Below are 18,448 nucleotides of genomic sequence, written 5' to 3'. Positions count from 1 at the left end.
GATTGTCTTGTTTGGTAGATCGATATGAAGGATTGTCTTTGGTGTTGCTTAGATCTAGATGACTCTGCCTTTCTCCTACTCTCGATATACATACAATGCTTTCAGTCTCACCAAACGGGTTCTAGACGCCCACCCCATCGTGGAGGCTTATACGTAGACTGCAGCGTAAAGCCACAATAATCTCAAAATCTTCTCTAATACTTTTCTTCCTCTATCTATGTATAACTGATCTCCTTATAGATTCTATACCCTCGCCGCCCAAATCCCCTGCCAGATCTCCATCCACTTCTGCTGCTTATACGAGAGCGGCACCTGCGGATCGCGGAAGTGGCCCGCAAGGATCTCGCGGATGCGCGTGGCAAGCATCTTCATCGCGAGCATGGACTTCCAGTCGCGGAGGGAGAAGCGCAGGCGGTTTGTGTCGATTGAGAGGATGCCGGGGTACATCTACACGCATGTATTAGCTTACGATACGAATGGGAGATGGGGGAAGAGAAAGATTCGAGTGAGACAGGGCAAAGTAGGACGTACCTTAAAATCCGCCTCCCCACAAAGCACAGACACAGCCCAGTCCTCGACCACCGTCGTCTCAAAGGCATTGTAGTTGCGATTCCGCCCTTGCATGATGTGGTAGTAGCTCACGTACTGGCTGGCGCTCTGCGGCTTCTCCGACGACGCAGAGGGCACCCTGTTCACTGATGTCGGGTGCAGCGTGACGGATTGGTTATTGGCGATGTTGCGCCACCCTTTACCCTCGCGCGTTAGGAGCTTGGGGTAGAAGCTCCAGGCGATGATGGACTGGATGAGCGTGTCGTTGTCGTTGTTTGTGTCGTAGGCTGGGGGTGTGTCGAAGAAGTGGCGTTGGCGGGTGGAGCGGACGCTTTTTTCTTGTTAGTTTTTATTCTTATTTGAGAAGATGTCTAGAGGTGGGCGGGTTGAAGAGTACGTACCGGTTCATCGAAGCCTTCTGGCCCGCATCAAGCGAGATTAGCCCCGCGTCAGCAATCGAGACCATGAGCTGGAGTTTGACGTCCTCGATGTTCAGCAGAGTCTGCGAGCTGAGGAAGTTCTTCCGGCAGAAGGCGTATTCGTTGGCGCCAGGTGTGCTCCGGGTGCGTTTCCACGCGCAGTATGCGTTGTACACCGTCAGTAGGTCCGAGTCACCTGCCCTCTCGCATTAGATTTGATCCTCCAAACTAGGTAGATAGGAGTCGAAAGAGTAACGTACCCCGTCGGAACCCAAGTCTAACCGCCTCCTTCTGAGAGTTCGAGCCTATGGTATTCACAAACGGCGACTTGCATGACAGGATCGCAGCGATGCTGATCGCCGCATCGAGACACTTGAAGAACGCGCCGTGGATGATGAGTTTGCCGAGAAACACGTCTAGCGGGAGCTTGGCCAGCTGTTGTCCAAGCGGAGTAAGGTTCTCCGTGCTTGTCAGGGCTTTGACTTCCTTGAGTGCGTCGATCGCCCGACGGATATTCTTCGAGGATGGCGGGTCTAGCGCTTCGAGGAGCGTCGGCTCAACCTCTCCGAGCTTGCAGATCTTGACTCGGAGGACGAGGTCCTGAAGGGAGAGTCGGAGCATTTCCGGGGTTTGTTGCTCGGCCAGCTAATCGGTCAGTATTTGTGGAAACAAGGGGACGTCGACGTACGAGTTTGTCATGGCGATGCTTCGTGAACATATGGAAGCAAATACCCCTTTGGACACGACCGGCTCGACCTCGTCGCTGTTTTGCATTTGCCCGCGAAATGAACGCCTCTACCAGTCGGGATAGCTGGCGTCGCTCATCAAATCTACTTTATTAGCATTTTCCCTCATCTGTACGTCGTCATGGCACTCACCGCATGGTCTTCTCCTTGCCCGCGTCAATGACAGCCGTGATGTCAGGAATCGTGATACCCGTTTCTGCAATATTGGTGGCAATGACTATCTTCCGCATGCCCTCCGGAGGCACTATGAATGCTTTCTCCTGCTCGTCACTAGCGATTGACGAGTGAAGAGCGTGGACAATCCACCCTTGCTGGAACGTCGGCTCTGCCAGAAGCTCGTCATTCAACCGACGGATTTCCGCCATACCCGGTAGAAAAACCAGGATGGCTTTGCTATAGTATTCCATATCTGGGGTCGTTGCAAGTTTCATCAGTAGCTTCTTGATCAGCTGGTAGTCGAGTCGGTATTCATCAAAGTTCATAATCGTTTCGCGTGTTTGCTTGGAATAGCTTTCCAGCGTCCCCGCAACCCCGCTGGTCTTGCCCTGACCGGATTCCACATCGTCTTCATCGTCTTCATAAGTTACGTTAGCTTCGTTTTCGGTCGTGCGATACTGCGTAAGCTCTACAGCATCCTCAAGGAACTTTGTTTCAACCGGGAACGTCCGTCCTGGGATATTCAAAACGGGAACACCGCCGAGATACGTGGAAAAGCGGTTAGCGTCAACCGTCGCAGACATGAGAATCAGCTTTAGATCCGGCCGTTTTTGCATTAACCGCCGGAGGACAATAAGAAGAAAATCGCTGTCGATGGAACGCTCGTGTACTTCATCCAGGACGACGTGGGTAATGTCCTGGAAGTCGTCAGGGCGTTCCAGCATCCGCACCACAACTCCAGTGGTCCTGCTCCTGTTAGCTTATCCTCTTTTACCGGGGTCAGTCGACATACGCAAACACCAATCTTGTTGTTTGGCTGACCTTGCTCTCTAGCCTAACAGCGAAACCGATCAACGAGCGCGGCGTTCCGACGTCGTTCTTGCTCTCTCCCAACTCCTCGCTTACTCTGCGCGCGAGAGAAATAGCGGAGATACGCCGTGGCTCAGTAACATAGATCTTGCAGGGACGGCCTGACATCATCTCGTGCTCAAGGATAAACGAAGGGATCTGTGTACTTTTACCGCTTCCAGTCTCACTGCAGATGATGACTGCACGGTGACTGTCGAGCGTGCTAAGAATCTCGTTCTTGAACTCCCAAATCGGTAGGTTCATTCGGCCTTGGACCATATATTGGAAAGCCGGCGTAGACGACTTCTCCATCCAAATGCGCGCCAACTGCTCATTGAATCCCAAAAGATCCTTTGCGCCCGCTCGGACTGGGGATCGGTTCCTTGGAGTACCGTTTCTCTTGCGGAAGTTGTCAGACAGTACGACATCGTCCTCGAATGCGCCGTGGTACTCTTGTATCAGCTTCCTCAAGTCTTTGACGATCTGCTTGTCAGCCTCGTCATCTTGCACCTTCTTCGCACTCGAAAATTCCGTCCAGAGATCTCTCCACGCTGCAGGAAGGCGCAAATAAGCTTTGCCTTCTTTCGAGTTCTGAGGGAATAGGATGAAGAGGGCAAAGGTGGATGCGTATGCTTCGGCTTGCTGGGCAGTTGGCGTTGCTATTTTATCCATAGAGACGAATGTAGCATACGATGTAGACTTCTGTGTGACTGCATCATATGCAAAGGGAGGCGGCATTTCCTGCGGCTTTGACCACCTCACCTCGAGCGCCATCCGATTCAGATGTGATGCTGTTGAGACGTCTTCGTATGTAACCTTACATCCGGAGTCACTGCAATAGTCAGAATCAGTCATGGGGTGAGTTAGGAACGGGATAGATGTGCATACCGTGCCTTGCACGACTCTTCTAGGACACGGCGAGGACTGAGGCTTGTCCACTTGCCGAAGTCCCTGGTCGCGATCGAAACTTTATTCAACTCTTCTGTGATGACACCTAGCTCTAGAGTGGGCTCTTCATCCTGGAACATGTCTCCAAGGAGATCCCCAGCCTCATCATCCAAGACTGGTGCGGTTTCCGGCTCAGGCTCGTTTTTCTCGACCTTGCTCTTTTCTGTGTTGGCTTCGGCCGGGCGAAATATGGCGGCCTCTTTTCTAAGTTCATCGAGCTGATCCCTCCAAAGATACTCCGCCTCTTTTCGGTCAAAAAGTACGTCATTCTCAATGCTCGTTATCTTGCGCTGAAGTCGCAGTGCTTGAGGGTCATCACTTGCGCCAGCAGGCTGACCTTTCTTGCCTTTCTTGGGCTTGTCGTAGCTTTCCGGTCGGAGATTGTACAGCCGAGTTTGCAGGTCCAAGTACTTTGGAACTAGCGTGTCCGGGTCGAGAGAACTGTCCGAATCATACGGATCTGGTTCGGATATAATCTCTTTGATGAAAGGTTTCGCCTTTTGCGACTTGCTGCTTGCGACACTCTTAGGTGTAGACTGTCCTGATGATTCGTGATCTGATGCATGTTAGCGCTTGCGCTTCATGCGACGCCAACACTAGGGTTACCGGAGATCCAGGAAACATGTTTATCCACGTCTTTGCGCTGGCCATTTGTCTGAGTATAAGGAGGCAGTTCTTCGGGGCTGCAGTGCATCGCAAGCCATTCGAGAGCTTCTTCCAGGTTGCAGACAACGTCACGGTTGGTAATGGTGAAGTTTCCAGGAAAGTATATCAGGACATGCTTCAATGCCTCTTCAACCCGGTGATCGGGGAAACCTAACTTCAACAGAGTGTCCTTCAGAACCCAAAGTTTCGTAGATAGTTCATCCTCCGTGACGGCTCGTTTATCCCGCACTGGCTGAGGGCTCAGTCCCTGCTCCTCCGCCTCGGCCAGAGCAAGTATAGAACTCACGACATCGGACGGAAGCCACTCGACATGGTTCACTGGAACTGCCTGCTGTCGGAGGAGTCTCCGTTCAATCTCTAGCTTCCCAGCTTGGCGAACGGCGTCGCTCTTGCACTTGGCCGCATGCTTCTCCACCAGTATCTGTAGTTCGGCGTCCTCCAAGTGTCGCTCTAGTTCCTCCGGAGTGTAGTTTTGTAGAGACGGGGCTTCGCTTGTGCTCGGGGCAGGGTTTGTAGGTTCGGCTGGCGTTGGACGATCACTCTCGGATACTGATTTCGAATCGGCGGTCGATGCAGGTTCTGGTGTCTCAATCGGCTTTACTTTGGAGGGAACGGAGACTGTTGCGAAGCCGCGGGCAGGGTTCGCAGCGGGCTTCTTCTTTTTCTTGCTGTTCGGCGGCATAATGCAGCGCTACTGCGCCTATAGAGACTTCAGCGTCTTCTCAGACTATTAGCTGTTCAGATATGAATCACAATGACTCACTTGCAAGAGAAGAGGATTGGGCGTGAATGATGCAGGCCGGAAGGCGGCGAAGCTCGTCTTCCCCACACAACCGTCGAAAACTCTTATGACAACATCACCACCACAAGCAAACGCTGAGCAAGAAACGACATGCTCCCGGCCACCTAACATGGACGACTTTCCATGGGATCAGGTGAAATCCGGAGATCTCGAGAGCCTGCGGGTCGTGCTCTTGTCCAGTTCGACTTTGCGCAGGACTCGTGTTCTCAGTGATCTCCGTGAGAAAATCGGTATTGCCCGCCCCTCTTCCGTGGCAGGAGCCCAATTCTGACCGCGTGCTTGGTGCTTCGTCTTCACAGGGTCCGATATACCGGAAAACTCCCGCCAGCCTCTCCTAGAGCTTCTCTTCAAGACAATTCCGCGATATGTTGACCGCCCGTCTCGCCAGGCCGCCCAACAATGCCTCCGCTCTCTCCTCAAAGCGCCCGTTCCGACCGACGATCTGAAATACTTAGTGTCGGAGTTGCAGACGGAGACCTCGAAGTCTAGCCTGGATCCAGGGTCCGCATTGGTTCTTTTAGAATGGTGCTCAATCCTCCTGCAAACGTTGAAGAGCAACACCGAAACCCCGCTTCCCGTGGTGTTGGCGATTATTGCCCTGGATGCCCGGGCGCTCGAGACATGTCTGGCTGCTTGCCCTAAACCGGCGGTAGAAAAGTCTGCCCTGAGAGTAACAAGACGCGCCCTGCGTGCGGTTTTCTCCGACACATGGGGTGACGATGCTATCAAGCAGTCAGTTCAGCGCCTCACTAGCAATGCGACCAATGGACAGAAGAATGCGCCATTTATTGGTGTCATCTCCGGAGTTTGCGCACGCCTACCCGGCAAGAAGGACGTCCTGGAAGTGGAGAAGAAGACCATTATTGCATACTACGTCAAGGAGCTTGTCGGGGCGAAAGCTGCGCCGCCTGCACACATTGCTAATGGCTTGTCCGACTTCTTCGAGTCCTTCATTACCGACGCGGATCTCACGACGGAGATACTCCTTCCACTGGAGAAGGCCATCTTGCGGTCTCCTGAGGTGGTATTTAGCGCACTGGTACCATCGCTTTTCTCGTCTCTGCCTTCGGAAATTGATCTTTCCGACGTTTTACACACTCGCCTACTGAAGCACCTGCTGTCTAGCATGAAGTCGAACAACCCTGCTATTCGACAAGGTGCTCTGAAATCGTTTGAGTCGCTTCTATCCAAATCCAAGACCGAGAGTGTTCTTGTCAAGATTGCCGGTGAGGTTATCGCCCCCCTGAAAGGCAACAAGATCACCAGCCCGGAGCATCGTGCTATTTACGCCCAAGCACTTTCAGCAGTCTCTCCGACGTCTGATATCTCCAAGGACATCGTCCAAGGATTTGTCCCGGTCTTCACGCGCGAGTCCAATGAAGCTGCCCTGGAACAAGAAATCAAGGCGTTTTCCAAGCATCTTACCCAGCTCATCCAGTCGAAGGTGAAGGTTAGCGACGACGTTGCCAATGCTATTGTTAAGGGAGCCGCAGACAAAAAGATTCCTTTCCGGAAACTGTGGCAGCTCAACATCGGCCAGGCGATCTGGCAAGCTGAACCTGCAACCCTTGCGAGCTCTGAGATCGAACCCTTCGTGGCCAAGTTTTTGGCCAAGTTGAAGGAGATCTTCAAAGAAGTATCCTCGAACCCCTTGCCGTCCGCGCAGAATGGAGCGCTTTTCACAGCCTACGTGTACCTCGCCCTATGCGGACGATTATCTGCGCTCGAGACCTTCGACAAGACAGCCTGGGAAGATACAGTTGGACAATCTATGGCTCTCCAGCCAAAGCCGTCGTTCCTCTTGAACCCCAAGGCTTATTCCAAGTTGGCTTCCCAGGCAGAGATGCAATGGGCTGTCAGAACTCTCGCTGCTGTTACCTCTGTGGAAAAATTCGATAGCGCTGATGCACAAGCCAAGACTGCCTGGGGCGAGGCCTTCATTTACGCCATCACGGCGCCCGGACTTCACAATAGTTTCCGCGATGAAGCTGCTCGAACCCTGTCCAGTGTGCACAAGACGAAAATCGGTGTAATGGAACGTGTCATCACTAACGCACTTTGGACATGGATTCTGGCCTTCAGGACAGGAGAGAAGGAGTCTGCTCCCATGTCCGCCGGTCCTGAGCATCAAAGATTCCTCAACCTGGTTGCAAGGGCGATCTGCCCTGCTCCTCCAGACTCAAAGTCATCCGAGCAGTCCTCTGCCGCTATCAAGAGCCAGCTCATCAGCTTGCTTCTCCTCGCTCGACCCGAATCCATCCCCAACGTTTCTTGGATCGACCTTTGCCTGAGGACCGGCACGGATCCTGGTGACCTTGTTCGTGAATACCCCAGTGAATGTATGGATCAATTGATTCGAGTGCAAGAGGATCCTATTCAGTCAAAGGTACCGCAGATTGACGCTGCTATTTGGGCTGCGGCTGGTGACTTGGCTTTTGTGGCTCCTGATGTCATGGTCACTCGCCTTGTCGGGCAAGTCAAGGAGGATCTGGACGTTTCGCGCGTGTCTCATTTCACCCCTACCGATGCTGCTATAGCCAAGACTCCAGAAGGCACCATGTTTGTAGACGTGCTGAACACAAAATCGAGGCAAGCCTTTGACAAGAACACCAAAGACTACGATATCCTCAAGTGGGAGGAGGAAATGCGGGCACACTTGGCTCAGAAGCAGGGTGAGAAACCGAAGAAACTCACTGCAGACGAGCAAGCCAAGGTGAAAGCTCAACTGGCGAAGGAAGCCAAGATTCGCGAAGACGTTTTGCGTGAGGTGAAGAGAATCGAACGGGGCTGTGGAATTATCCAGGGGCTTGCCGCCGGACCAGCTATTGACGCAGACGACTGGATCAACCCTGCCCTCGCATCACTACTGCCACTCGCAAAGGCAGGAGCTGGTCTGTTCGCGGGCGACGTCGTTTCAAGTGCCTACGTCAAATGTTCGGAGAAGGTATCTATGCGCCTTGGCCCTCTGCGCCAATTTGTCGGAGTCGCAACCCTTAGAGCCATAGGCAAGGGCTCTGTTCCCCCTGAGATGGAGGTAGAACCTCTTGGAAGTGAGTTAATCGGTGTATTATCTGATTACATATGCTAAGAAGTGATAGAGCTGGTTACAAGGATTCTATATCGCTTGCGCTTCGCCTCTGAACAGCGCCCTCTTGATAATTCCTCTCTGGCATACGCCCTGCCCCTTTTGTTCACAATCCTGGTCCAAAACGGCATTGATGAGGAAAAAGGCGAAGAGGAGGGTGAGCAGGTACTGCTTGCTCTTGAAATAATGTCCTTCCACTCAGGCTCATGTTTGTATTCCCCTTGAAATTAGCGAGACTCCACTGACCCTCGTTAGTCACCGATAACCGTTTGCCTCGAGTAGAGATCCTCCACCAGTTGATAACGGCGATGCAAAAATACACCCAGCACTATAAGCTCATTAAGGATACCCTGTTCGATGTCAGCAGGTACATCGCACCGAACATCAGCGAAGACGAAGTGAATGTACTCCTGAAGGGCACTATCGTCTCGGAACCGTCTGTTCGGTCGGCAGTGCTTCAGGCCATTGATGCTGAGATCGACTTGACCGATCTGGACTTTTCCGAGCAGATCTGGATTGAATGCCATGATCTAGCGGAAGAAAATGCCGAGGTCGCTGAGAGCATCTGGGAAGAAAACGCTCTGGAGATCGACGAAACCGCATACAAAAAGCTCATTCCCTACCTCGATTCCGAGGACTCCAATCTCCGAGGGGCTGCGGCTCGCGCGCTGGCCCATGCTATTGAGTCCGACCGCTCAGTTTTCGGTGATATTATTTCTCAACTTCAGTCGAAATACGAGTTCGAAATTCGACCCAAGGAGCCCGAGAAGGACAAGTATGGTATGCCGAAGAAGGTCGACAGTACGGATCACTGGGCGTCACGCAGCGGCATTGCTCTTGCTTTTGGAGCCATGCAAAACCTATTCGAAGGCGAACAGATCGTTTCCTTCCTCCGCTTCTTGATCGAACGAGGGCCGCTTATTGACCGCAGCAGCGCGGTGAGAGATCAAATGGCCGAGAGCGGCAAGGGTGTCATTGCCGCGCGTGGTCAAGAGAAGGTGGAAGAGCTCATGAAGCTTTTGGAAACAACTCTGGAGACATCAGACAAAGGAAGCGAAACATCTGATCTCTTGAACGAGGCGGTCGTCGTGCTCTACGGATCTCTCGCTCAGCACCTGAAGTCGGATGATCCGCGTCTGCAGACGGTCATCAAGAGACTTCTCGCCACCCTCCCAACGCCATCCGAGTCTGTTCAGTCCGCAGTTTCCGACTGCCTTCCGCCCTTAGTCCGGCTTGCCGGGCGCCAGAGCGGAAAGTACGCCCAGGAGATGCTCGAGCAACTCCTTCAAACGAAGGGTTACGCAACCCAACGTGGTGCGGCTTATGGATTGGCAGGTATTGCCAAGGGCCGGGGAGTCTTCACCCTGCGCGAATTCCGCATCATGCCTCATCTTCAGGACGCTTCTGAGAACAAGAAGGAGGCCCACCAAAGACTGGGTGCTCTGATGGCGTATGAATTGTTTGCAACTATCCTTGGGCGAACATTCGAGCCATACGTTATCCAGGTCGTCCCGCAGCTCTTGGCCAGCTTTGGCGACCCGAATGCTGACGTCCGGGAAGCCTGTTTGTATACAGCAAAGGCCTGCTTCGCAAACCTAAGCTCTTATGGCGTCAAGCAGATTCTCCCTACTCTGCTTGAAGGTCTAGACGATACCCAGTGGCGTAGTCAGAAGGGAGCCTGTGATCTGCTCGGAGCCATGGCCTACCTTGACCCGCAGCAGCTTGCCGTCAGCCTGCCTGAAATTATTCCTCCGCTAACTGTCGTGCTGAACGATACCCACAAGGAAGTGCGCAATGCCGCAAATCGCAGTCTTCAACGATTCGGAGAAGTCATCAGCAACCCCGAGATCAAGTCTCTGGTCAACGTGTTGCTGAAGGCTCTGAGCGACCCCACCAAGTTTACCGACGAAGCCCTTGATTCACTCATCAAGGTGTCATTCGTCCACTACCTGGACGCGCCGTCTCTGGCTCTTGTTGTTCGCATCCTTGAGCGCGGTCTTGGCGATAGGTCAGCGACAAAGCGAAAGTCGGCCCAAATTATTGGCAGTCTGGCTCACCTTACAGAGCGCAAGGACCTTATCACTCACCTGCCTATTATTGTTTCCGGGCTCAACCTGGCTATCGTCGACCCTGTGCCGACCACTCGTGCGACTGCCTCCAAGGCTCTTGGTTCGTTGATCGAGAAGCTCGGAGAAGATGCCCTTCCCGATCTTATCCCGAACCTCATGTCGACCCTCAAGTCGGATACCGGAGCTGGCGATCGCTTGGGATCTGCTCAGGCTCTTTCCGAGGTTTTGGCGGGTCTGGGTACAACCAGACTCGAGGAGACACTGCCAACCATTCTGCAGAACGTCAGCAGCGCCAAGGCCACGATCCGCGAGGGCTTCATGACTCTCTTTATTTACTTGCCTGCGTGCTTCGGAAACAGCTTTGCGCCCTACCTTGGCCGAATCATCCCGCCTATCTTGGCTGGTTTGGCTGACGATGTCGACTCGATTCGTGAGACATCTCTTCGTGCCGGTCGCTTGCTGGTTAAGAACTTCTCTTCCAAGGCTATCGATCTCCTTCTTCCTGAGCTTGAACGCGGTCTTGCGGATGATAGCTACCGCATCAGATTGAGTTCCGTCGAATTGGTTGGCGATCTGCTCTTCAGCATCACGGGTATTTCGGGCAAGGCCGATGCCGAAGAAGAGGAAGAGGAAGCTGCTCAGGCTGGACAGTCGCTGCTCGAGGTGCTTGGAGAGGAGCGGAGAGACAAGGTCCTTTCCGCCCTGTTCATCTGCCGCTGCGATACTTCTGGTCTCGTCAAGACGGCAGCAATGGGCGTCTGGAAGTCGCTTGTCGCGTCTCCGAGAACCCTCAAAGAGATGGTTCCTACCTTGTCTCAACTCATTATCCGCCGCCTGGGCTCGTCCAACATGGAACAAAAGGTTATTGCCAGCAATGCCTTGGGAGACCTTATCAAGAAGGCCGGAGAGTCTGTTCTCGCCACTTTGTTGCCTACTCTGGAGGATGGCCTCCAAACGTCGCCAGATGTGGATGTCAAGCAAGGTATCTGCATCGCTCTCAAGGAAATTATCACATCTTCCTCCCCAGATGCCCTCGAGGATTACGAGAAGATCCTCATCTCCATTGTCCGCGTGGCATTGGTTGATTACGACGATGATGTTCGGGAGGCAGCTGCTGAAGCCTTCGATGCTCTGCAGCAGATCCTGGGCAAGAAGGCCGTGGACCAGGTTCTGCCTCATCTCCTGCTCTTGTTGAGAAACGACGAAGATGCGGAGCAAGCATTGTCAGCATTGTTGACTCTCCTCACGGAGCAAACGCGTGCCAACATCATCCTGCCCAACCTCATTCCCACTCTGCTCACCTCGCCCATCTCCACGTTCAATGCCCGAGCACTCGCGTCTCTGGCGGAGGTCGCTGGTTCCGCCATGGCTCGTCGCCTGCCCACGATCCTGAACACGCTGATGGACAACATCATCACGTGCAAGGATGATGAGCTGCGAGAAGAGCTTGACAACGCATTCAGTACGATTCTCGTTTCTGTGGATGAGTTTGACGGCTTGAATGTTATGATGAGTGTTATGCTGGCTTTGGTTAAGCACGAAGACGAGCACCGCCGTACCCGCGCGGCCGATCATCTCAAGAAGTTCTTCTCTGAGGCGGACATCGACTTCTCCAGGTACTACCAAGACCTTATTCGCGTCTTGTTGATTTCCTTTGACGACTCCGACAAGGAGGTGGTCAAGGCTGCCTGGGGCGCTCTCACCGGGCTTACTTCGCGTCTGCGCAAGGAGGAAATGGAAGTTCTGTCCGTGCCGACCAGGCAAATCCTCCGTGGTGTTGGAGTTCCTGGAGCCGACCTTCCAGGTTTCAGCTTACCAAAGGGTATCACTGCTATTCTGCCAATCTTCCTGCAGGGTCTTCTGAACGGCAGCGTCGAGCAACGTACTCAGTCCGCTCTCGCACTTGGTGACCTTATTGACCGTACGGCTGCCAACTCATTGAAGCTGTTTGTCACTCAAATCACTGGTCCGCTTATTCGTGTGGTGTCTGAGCGCTCAGTTGATCTCAAATGTAGGCTATCAATTCACCTAATTAGTCACTAAACTGACACGGTCACAGGTGCTATTTTCTTCACACTCAATAAGCTGCTGCAGAAGATTCCTCTAGCTGTGAAGCCTTTCCTGCCGCAGCTTCAGCGAACCTTTGCTCGAGGTCTCGCCGACCAGACCAGTGAAACCTTGCGTGACAGGGCCGCCAAGGGTCTTGGAATTCTGATCACCCTGACGCCGCGTGTTGACCCGCTGATTGCAGGTACGAAAGTTTCGCCATCTCTTGAGTTACATGATGCTGACCGATCGCAGAACTCATTACGGGAACAAAGACCGCCGATGTTGGCGTGCGAAATGCCATGATGAAGGCTCTACAGGAAGTTGTAGGCAAGGCTGGAGCGAGCATGAGCGAGGCTTCCAAGAACTCCCTCCTCGCTCTGATCGACGACGATGCGAGCGACCAGACCGGTATGTTTAGAGACCACTCAAACATGAGCTCGCAGAAACTGACATCCGCAGACGCTGTGGCCATTACGAACGCCAAGTTGCTCGGTGCACTCGTCAAGGTTCTTCCTTCGGCTACTGCTGGCCCACTCATCAAGTACGTTTGACTCCGATCTGTCTTGTGGCAATGACTAACAGCCGTCTAGGAGCCGTGTCCTCACATCGAACTTCTCGCATTCGTCCATCCTGGGACTAAATGCGCTCCTTGTGGAGTCGCCGGTCTCCCTGACGGAGAACTTTGCGGCAGAGACCCAGAGCTTGATCTGCCAGGGTCTCACGCACAAGGATGTAAGTATTCTACGATGCTGCCTACAAGGGCCATGCTAACGCGAACAGCCCTTCATCTCCGACAACAGCGTCCTCGCGGCAGGAAAGTACTTGCTGCTTGAGGAACAGCATAGCTTCGAGAGCAACAAGGTCATCTTCGAAGCCTTGGCGCCCTGCCTCCAACCCGGCACGCCGTCCGACACTCGGCGACTGGCACTGGTCGTGATCCGAACGGTCAGCAGACTTCATCCGGAACTAACACGACCTCATCTTGCCCTTCTCGCGCCACCAGTCTTCGCCGGCGTCCGCGACATGGTTATTCCCGTCAAGCTGGCATCGGAAGCCGCCTTCCTCTCCATCTTCTCCGTGGTGGACTCGGACTCTGCGGTGTTCGACAAGTATTTGGCCGGACTCGGTGCGGAACTGCCTCCTGGGCCTAAGCGGAGCATGTCGGACTACTTCAAGCGAGTTGCGATGCGTTTGGCGACACAGGCGCGTGAGCGGAGAGAGGCCGAAGGTGGACAGGGCGGTCTGGGACTGTCGAACGACGAGGTCGAGGACGAAAAGGAGGTGTGGAGTATTGGAAAGGTCGAGTTGGAGGGGTCTTTTGGCGACGAGTAATGATTCTGCTATGCTTGGCCTACGATGTGCATGAGTAATAGATAGATCTATACCCTTGTTTTCCGGGGAATCTATATCTAGTTCAAAAGTTGATCGTTATCGATGCGATAAGATAGGCAGCACGTGATTCGGTAGAGCGGCTCGAAAAGTTCGCCAGCGACATGCGACCTTATGGAGTGAACGCATTCCAGCAGAATTAACCAGGAAAGTCTGAAGGTGATTGAATAGCTGTTTAACAGCTCCATGTGACGATGCGGAGTAACTAGCAGAGTTAAGGGCGCCTAGGCTTGCCAAGTCCCTCGACTCATGATGACGGGATCCGGGCTAGCGTGGGGTATGAGCCCTAGAGTGGAGGCACTCGCTTAGAACACAGTGGCTTAGCTAATCACCCGCCCCGATCTCAAACTCCTCACTTTGGGAATTCAAACCGTTGTCGAGTGCAACGAACATCATCCGCCAACGACCGTCGATACGCCGACATCAAGATGTGAGTTCATCTCCCGAAGTCGATATTTTGTTTCTGCGGAGGAAATACTGCTTTTTGATGGACGTTTCCGCCGTGTCCTGCGCACCGGGCGTGGTTCAGCTGCGACCGATGGTTTTTCGTCTTGTTCCGCCGGATAGGGATTTTTCGAGAGAAGGGCCTCATGCTGACTGCGTGTTTTTCTCGCACCACAGGGTCAACCTTCGCACCCAGAAGCGCCTCGCCGCCTCCGTGGTCGGCTGCGGCAAGCGCAAGATTTGGCTCGACCCCAATGAGATGAGCGAAATCTCCAACGCCAACTCCCGCCAGACCATCCGCAAGCTCGTCAAGGATGGCCTCATCATCCGCAAGCCCGTGACCATGCACTCCCGCTCTCGCGCCCGTGAGCTCAACGAGGCCCGCCGGATCGGTCGTCACCGCGGCCTGGGTAAGCGCAAGGGTACCAAGGAGGCCCGTATGCCCTCCGGCCTTCTCTGGATGCGCCGCATGCGTGTTCTCCGCCGTCTTCTCGTCCGCTACCGTGCCGCCGGCAAGATCGACAAGCACCTCTACCACGAGCTCTACCACCTCTCCAAGGGTAACACCTTCAAGCACAAGCGTGCCCTGATCGAACACGTGAGTCTCCGATAAACGAGTGGCGGAACAGAAAATGAATCATGGGTGGAACGTAGACTGACATGACTGGTTCTGCAGATCCAAAAGGCCAAGGCTGAGAGGCACCGTGAGCGTCTCCTCAAGGAGGAGATGGACGCTAAGCGTGCCAAGAACAAGGCTCTCCGTGAGCGACGACAGGAGCGCCTCGACGCCAAGCGCAACGCTCTCATCGGCGAGGAGCAGGAGTAAATGCTTTGATTTTGTTTCCTTCGTTGCTGGGCTTTGGCGGTGCGGATGTTTGAACTGGGGAATCGATCAACCCAAGAGATATCATTTCAGGTCGACCACATCGCTTGTTTCTACATACCTGGTTCGGCTCGGTGGGATTGAAGCATCCGGGATGCCCTGGGACTGGGTTCGGGACCAGGGGAAAGAACTCGTTTCTTTCTTCTCTCTTTCTCTGGTGATAAGTGGATAGAGGGAGGGGAGACGGTACTTGGAAACGAGGAAAATGGAATGAAAAAATATGAACAAGGATTTCTTCTACAAATCAATGGCATGGCGCTTTGTGTGTGATATGGCAACTTGGATTGATTGCATTCTACCGTCTTCTCTGCCCGCAAGTCCGCGCTCTAAAATATAATGTCGTAACGTTCTTCAGCCGGTAGTTCCCCGTCCTTTTGTATCGCGTACAACCTCTCGAGGTCCTTCGCGCGTACTTTCTCGCGTGGCGTCTTCGCAAATCTCCCTGTCGCCCCGGCTTCATATTGGCCTCTGGGTTCGCTGAGTTGCTCGTCACATTCCCCTTCACGCGCAATTGAATTGTCAGGATAAGTCCCGCCCAGCTCTAGATATCTTCACTAACAAGCCCCAGGTGAGCTCAAGTGACCATCGCGGTGATTCAAGGCGGCGAAAATGCCTCAAACTCAGTGAACAAGGCCGTCGTCACCACCGCCATCAACAGCATCCTGTCACTCCTGCCCCCTGGCTCGGGGTATAAATAGCTCCCTGGGGGCCGCCGAAGAGCTCGACAATTCATCTTCCTTTCTCATCCCTCCCTCCTCTTCTCTCTTTGCTCTAAGTCCGATCGATGTTATACCTTAGTATTTACATTATACCTTCGAGCACAAGTCTCTCTTCTCTTCTTCTCTAAGTCCGATACTTCGTATATATATTATGCCATCGAGCATAAGTCTCTCTTCTCTCTTTCTCTAAGTCCACTCGGCTTTATACTTCGTATTCATCTTATGCTACTAAGTATAAGTCTGCCTCTTATATAGTGCCTTATACTTTGCCTTATATCTTTATACCCTTCGATAGGTACTAGTACTTCGTCTTCCTTATACCTTCTTCATATATATTTATGTCCCTTGCTTATACTTGGTATAAGTTATACCTTCTTATACTACCTTATACTTTATACATCTATATTATTTATGCACATTGCTTATGTTATACCCATTTATGCTTACCTATACCTATTTCGATATATATATTTGTGTCTGGACACAACCTCCACCATACACTACGCTTCCTCCTTGGCCATATACCTTGGTATATATTTTCTCTTAAAACTACCCTATGCATAAGTTATATAGTTCCTAGTACTCCCTTCTTTTACTCATGCTTGGGCTTATATATACCTTCTACTTCGTCAGTCTACCTTGGTCAGTATCCCACCCCTTACATCGTTCGAAGTCCATGGCTAACTACTCACACAGGCTCATCGACTCTCCAAGACACTGCGACGACACATGCATGTCATCTTCATGCCAGAATGGCCCCTTGGCTGGATTCGTATGCCGGTCTACGATATGCCTCAGCCATTACCCAGTATCCAATGAAACGCCAATGCACACCGAAACACCATGATGTCGATGGACCAACAAACCATCCCGGTAGCCAGCCCATCCACAATCCATGCTAGGGATGCCTGCAATTCGTTGACCTACCTCTGCGGTCTGCGACTCGTGCTGGTGAGTATACTACCTTCGCCCCATATCTGCAGCTTGAAAACTCAATGGCTAACTGCTTACTTTAGTCAACCTTTGATGACGTCGCGCATTGAGCATTATGCCTAGCTCGTTCCAAAGTTGTCTGCATGGCGGGTCTACTCTAGTTCGTATGTACTTCCCTCCGATATACCTTAAGAACTGAATCTGCTGACACCCAGCCCAGTCGTTCACGCAAGCTCTATGGCTTGTCGCCCAACTCGCCTGGACTTCGATGAACAACTCCCATCAGGACCGGACATCCCATGCGAGTCCGAGACCAAGAGACATGGTTTACGCCGCCAGATTCCAGAAACATTACGCCCGCGTACCGAGCGGAGTCCAGAATCGAGGATGGATTTGAACGCGGTACACTGGGTAGTCCGGACAGCCCCAATATGTCATTCGCCATCTCCATGACGGGCAAATGCTGGCTCGCTGCCTTCTCGTCCATCCTTGATCCAAATTCAGGTAAGCTACGCCTCCGCACCGCAGCGAAAGTAGGTTGCCTAACGAGGTTCAAGCCACGCCGAGGCGGATCTCCGTTTCATCAGGGCCAATGACCACAAAAGCCTCATCACATACAAAGGTCTTCAAGCAATCATCCAGCTCCGCCAGCGCGATCAGGGAGATGCCTTATCTTCTTCCCCAACTTCAAGAATAAGGAATATATCCCCATGTCAGACGGTGTCAGCACCGTAAGTTATAATAAGAGCTATATCTTACGACGAACATGTTAGTCAGATATAGGACATGACAGCCGGACCAGAGGCATGCCTACCCCAAAGGCGGGGTCCTCGTCAACCTCCTATATAATCCAGGCAATTAGCTCCGATGTACAGGAGCACTGGAACGAATGGAAGAAACCTACCTTATATTAACTATTATGCTTTACCAGTGGTAAGCCATCTATATTAAGGTATCCCTACCTCCTCCCCTCCTTTACCTGGGTCTAAAACTAACTATCCTATGTTTTACACTAAAAATGGCCCGCTGATAAGTGCCCTAAAGGCTACCTAGGTACCTTGATACCTTTCCTCGAGAATCCAGTCTATGCGCACGTCAACCACACATCTCAACGAGGCTACGCAGACCTTGAACCGTCACGTCAGGTCCGGTGCTTGATGTATGTTCATCGACTCGGACAGGTCTCCGTGATTGCAACCAACCTACGGCACCTATGTGCGTGAAGACCTGATATCAACCCACCATCATGCGATAAACAGACGCGGCCTTCGGAACAACTCCCTGAACAAGGTCTGCAGGCAGTGGCCAATAGATACAGGGTTTCCTGGGAATGTCGGATATAGTTAGGCACGATACCGATGTAAGGCAGAAAAATACACCACGCCCTTCGGCCAAGACGATTCGAACGGTCCACGCCTTACTTAAACTCCACCCGCGGATGGCGTGGGCCTGGTTCCTTGCTGAGCTGAGAAAGAGCTCCGACACTGTGCAAGAATCCACACACGCTACGGGTCAACCACTTCGCTTCCAGGGCTCTGGTTGCGGGCTCAGCAAACGTGCAGCGTCTTGGACATGTTCATGAGATGTCTTTTATCTTTCTTACGCGTACAATACACGCTACGAACAGGTGGCCGCGTTAGTCCTACATACTGGCCCCGGGGAACCGGTCGATTATCATATGGTATGGCACGGCAATGGGCCCAACCAAAGCGCCAAACAACCTAAGAATCCCGAACAGCCCA

At 52.8% G+C, this 18,448-nt stretch overlaps 5 protein-coding genes across 5 annotated transcripts; 3 read left to right on the top strand and 2 right to left on the bottom strand.

Annotated features, from left to right (window-relative positions):
* Positions 1-153: 153 nt before the first annotated feature.
* On the bottom strand, positions 154-5,015 carry BDW74DRAFT_186005 (putative ATP dependent RNA helicase; the record flags this gene model as incomplete). The annotated part of the gene is made up of 9 exons (XM_073731169.1): positions 154-447; positions 532-880; positions 951-1,164; positions 1,229-1,613; positions 1,657-1,798; positions 1,847-2,617; positions 2,664-3,551; positions 3,608-4,223; positions 4,274-5,015. 9 exons carry the CDS (start codon positions 5,013-5,015, stop codon positions 244-246), a joined length of 4,311 nt encoding a protein of 1,436 aa, XP_073582431.1. The 3' UTR covers positions 154-243.
* A 1,270-nt stretch (positions 5,016-6,285) lies between these two features.
* Positions 6,286-6,809, bottom strand: BDW74DRAFT_156051 (uncharacterized protein). The gene has a single exon (XM_073724943.1). The coding sequence runs from the start codon at positions 6,666-6,668 to the stop codon at positions 6,420-6,422; it is 249 nt and encodes an 82-aa protein (XP_073582430.1). The 5' UTR covers positions 6,669-6,809; the 3' UTR covers positions 6,286-6,419.
* A 227-nt stretch (positions 6,810-7,036) lies between these two features.
* On the top strand, positions 7,037-13,781 carry BDW74DRAFT_156050 (putative translational activator; the record flags this gene model as incomplete). The annotated part of the gene is made up of 8 exons (XM_073724942.1): positions 7,037-7,164; positions 7,218-8,185; positions 8,234-8,428; positions 8,476-12,300; positions 12,349-12,540; positions 12,591-12,879; positions 12,929-13,070; positions 13,119-13,781. Coding segments are annotated over 8 exons (6,291 nt in total), but the record flags the coding sequence as incomplete, so codon positions are not given.
* Positions 13,782-14,099: 318 nt separating this feature from the next.
* On the top strand, positions 14,100-15,659 carry BDW74DRAFT_156045 (60S ribosomal protein eL19). The gene is made up of 4 exons (XM_073724941.1): positions 14,100-14,157; positions 14,349-14,769; positions 14,848-15,572; positions 15,623-15,659. Coding segments are annotated over exons 1-3 (573 nt in total). The 5' UTR covers positions 14,100-14,155; the 3' UTR covers positions 14,998-15,572; positions 15,623-15,659.
* A 42-nt stretch (positions 15,660-15,701) lies between these two features.
* BDW74DRAFT_156043 (uncharacterized protein) lies at positions 15,702-17,270 on the top strand. The gene is made up of 4 exons (XM_073724940.1): positions 15,702-16,415; positions 16,470-16,724; positions 16,790-16,870; positions 16,927-17,270. The coding sequence occupies exons 1-2, from the start codon at positions 16,112-16,114 to the stop codon at positions 16,673-16,675; spliced, it is 510 nt and encodes a 169-aa protein (XP_073582427.1). The 5' UTR covers positions 15,702-16,111; the 3' UTR covers positions 16,676-16,724; positions 16,790-16,870; positions 16,927-17,270.
* The last annotated feature ends 1,178 nt before the right edge of the window (positions 17,271-18,448 follow it).

This window comes from Aspergillus multicolor (genome assembly GCF_047715735.1).
Source record: "Aspergillus multicolor strain CBS 133.54 unplaced genomic scaffold BDW74scaffold_18, whole genome shotgun sequence".
Lineage (NCBI taxonomy): Eukaryota > Fungi > Ascomycota > Eurotiomycetes > Eurotiales > Aspergillaceae > Aspergillus > Aspergillus multicolor.
Note: the sequence above shows the minus strand (reverse complement) of the source record. Positions and strands in the feature narration are given on the sequence as shown.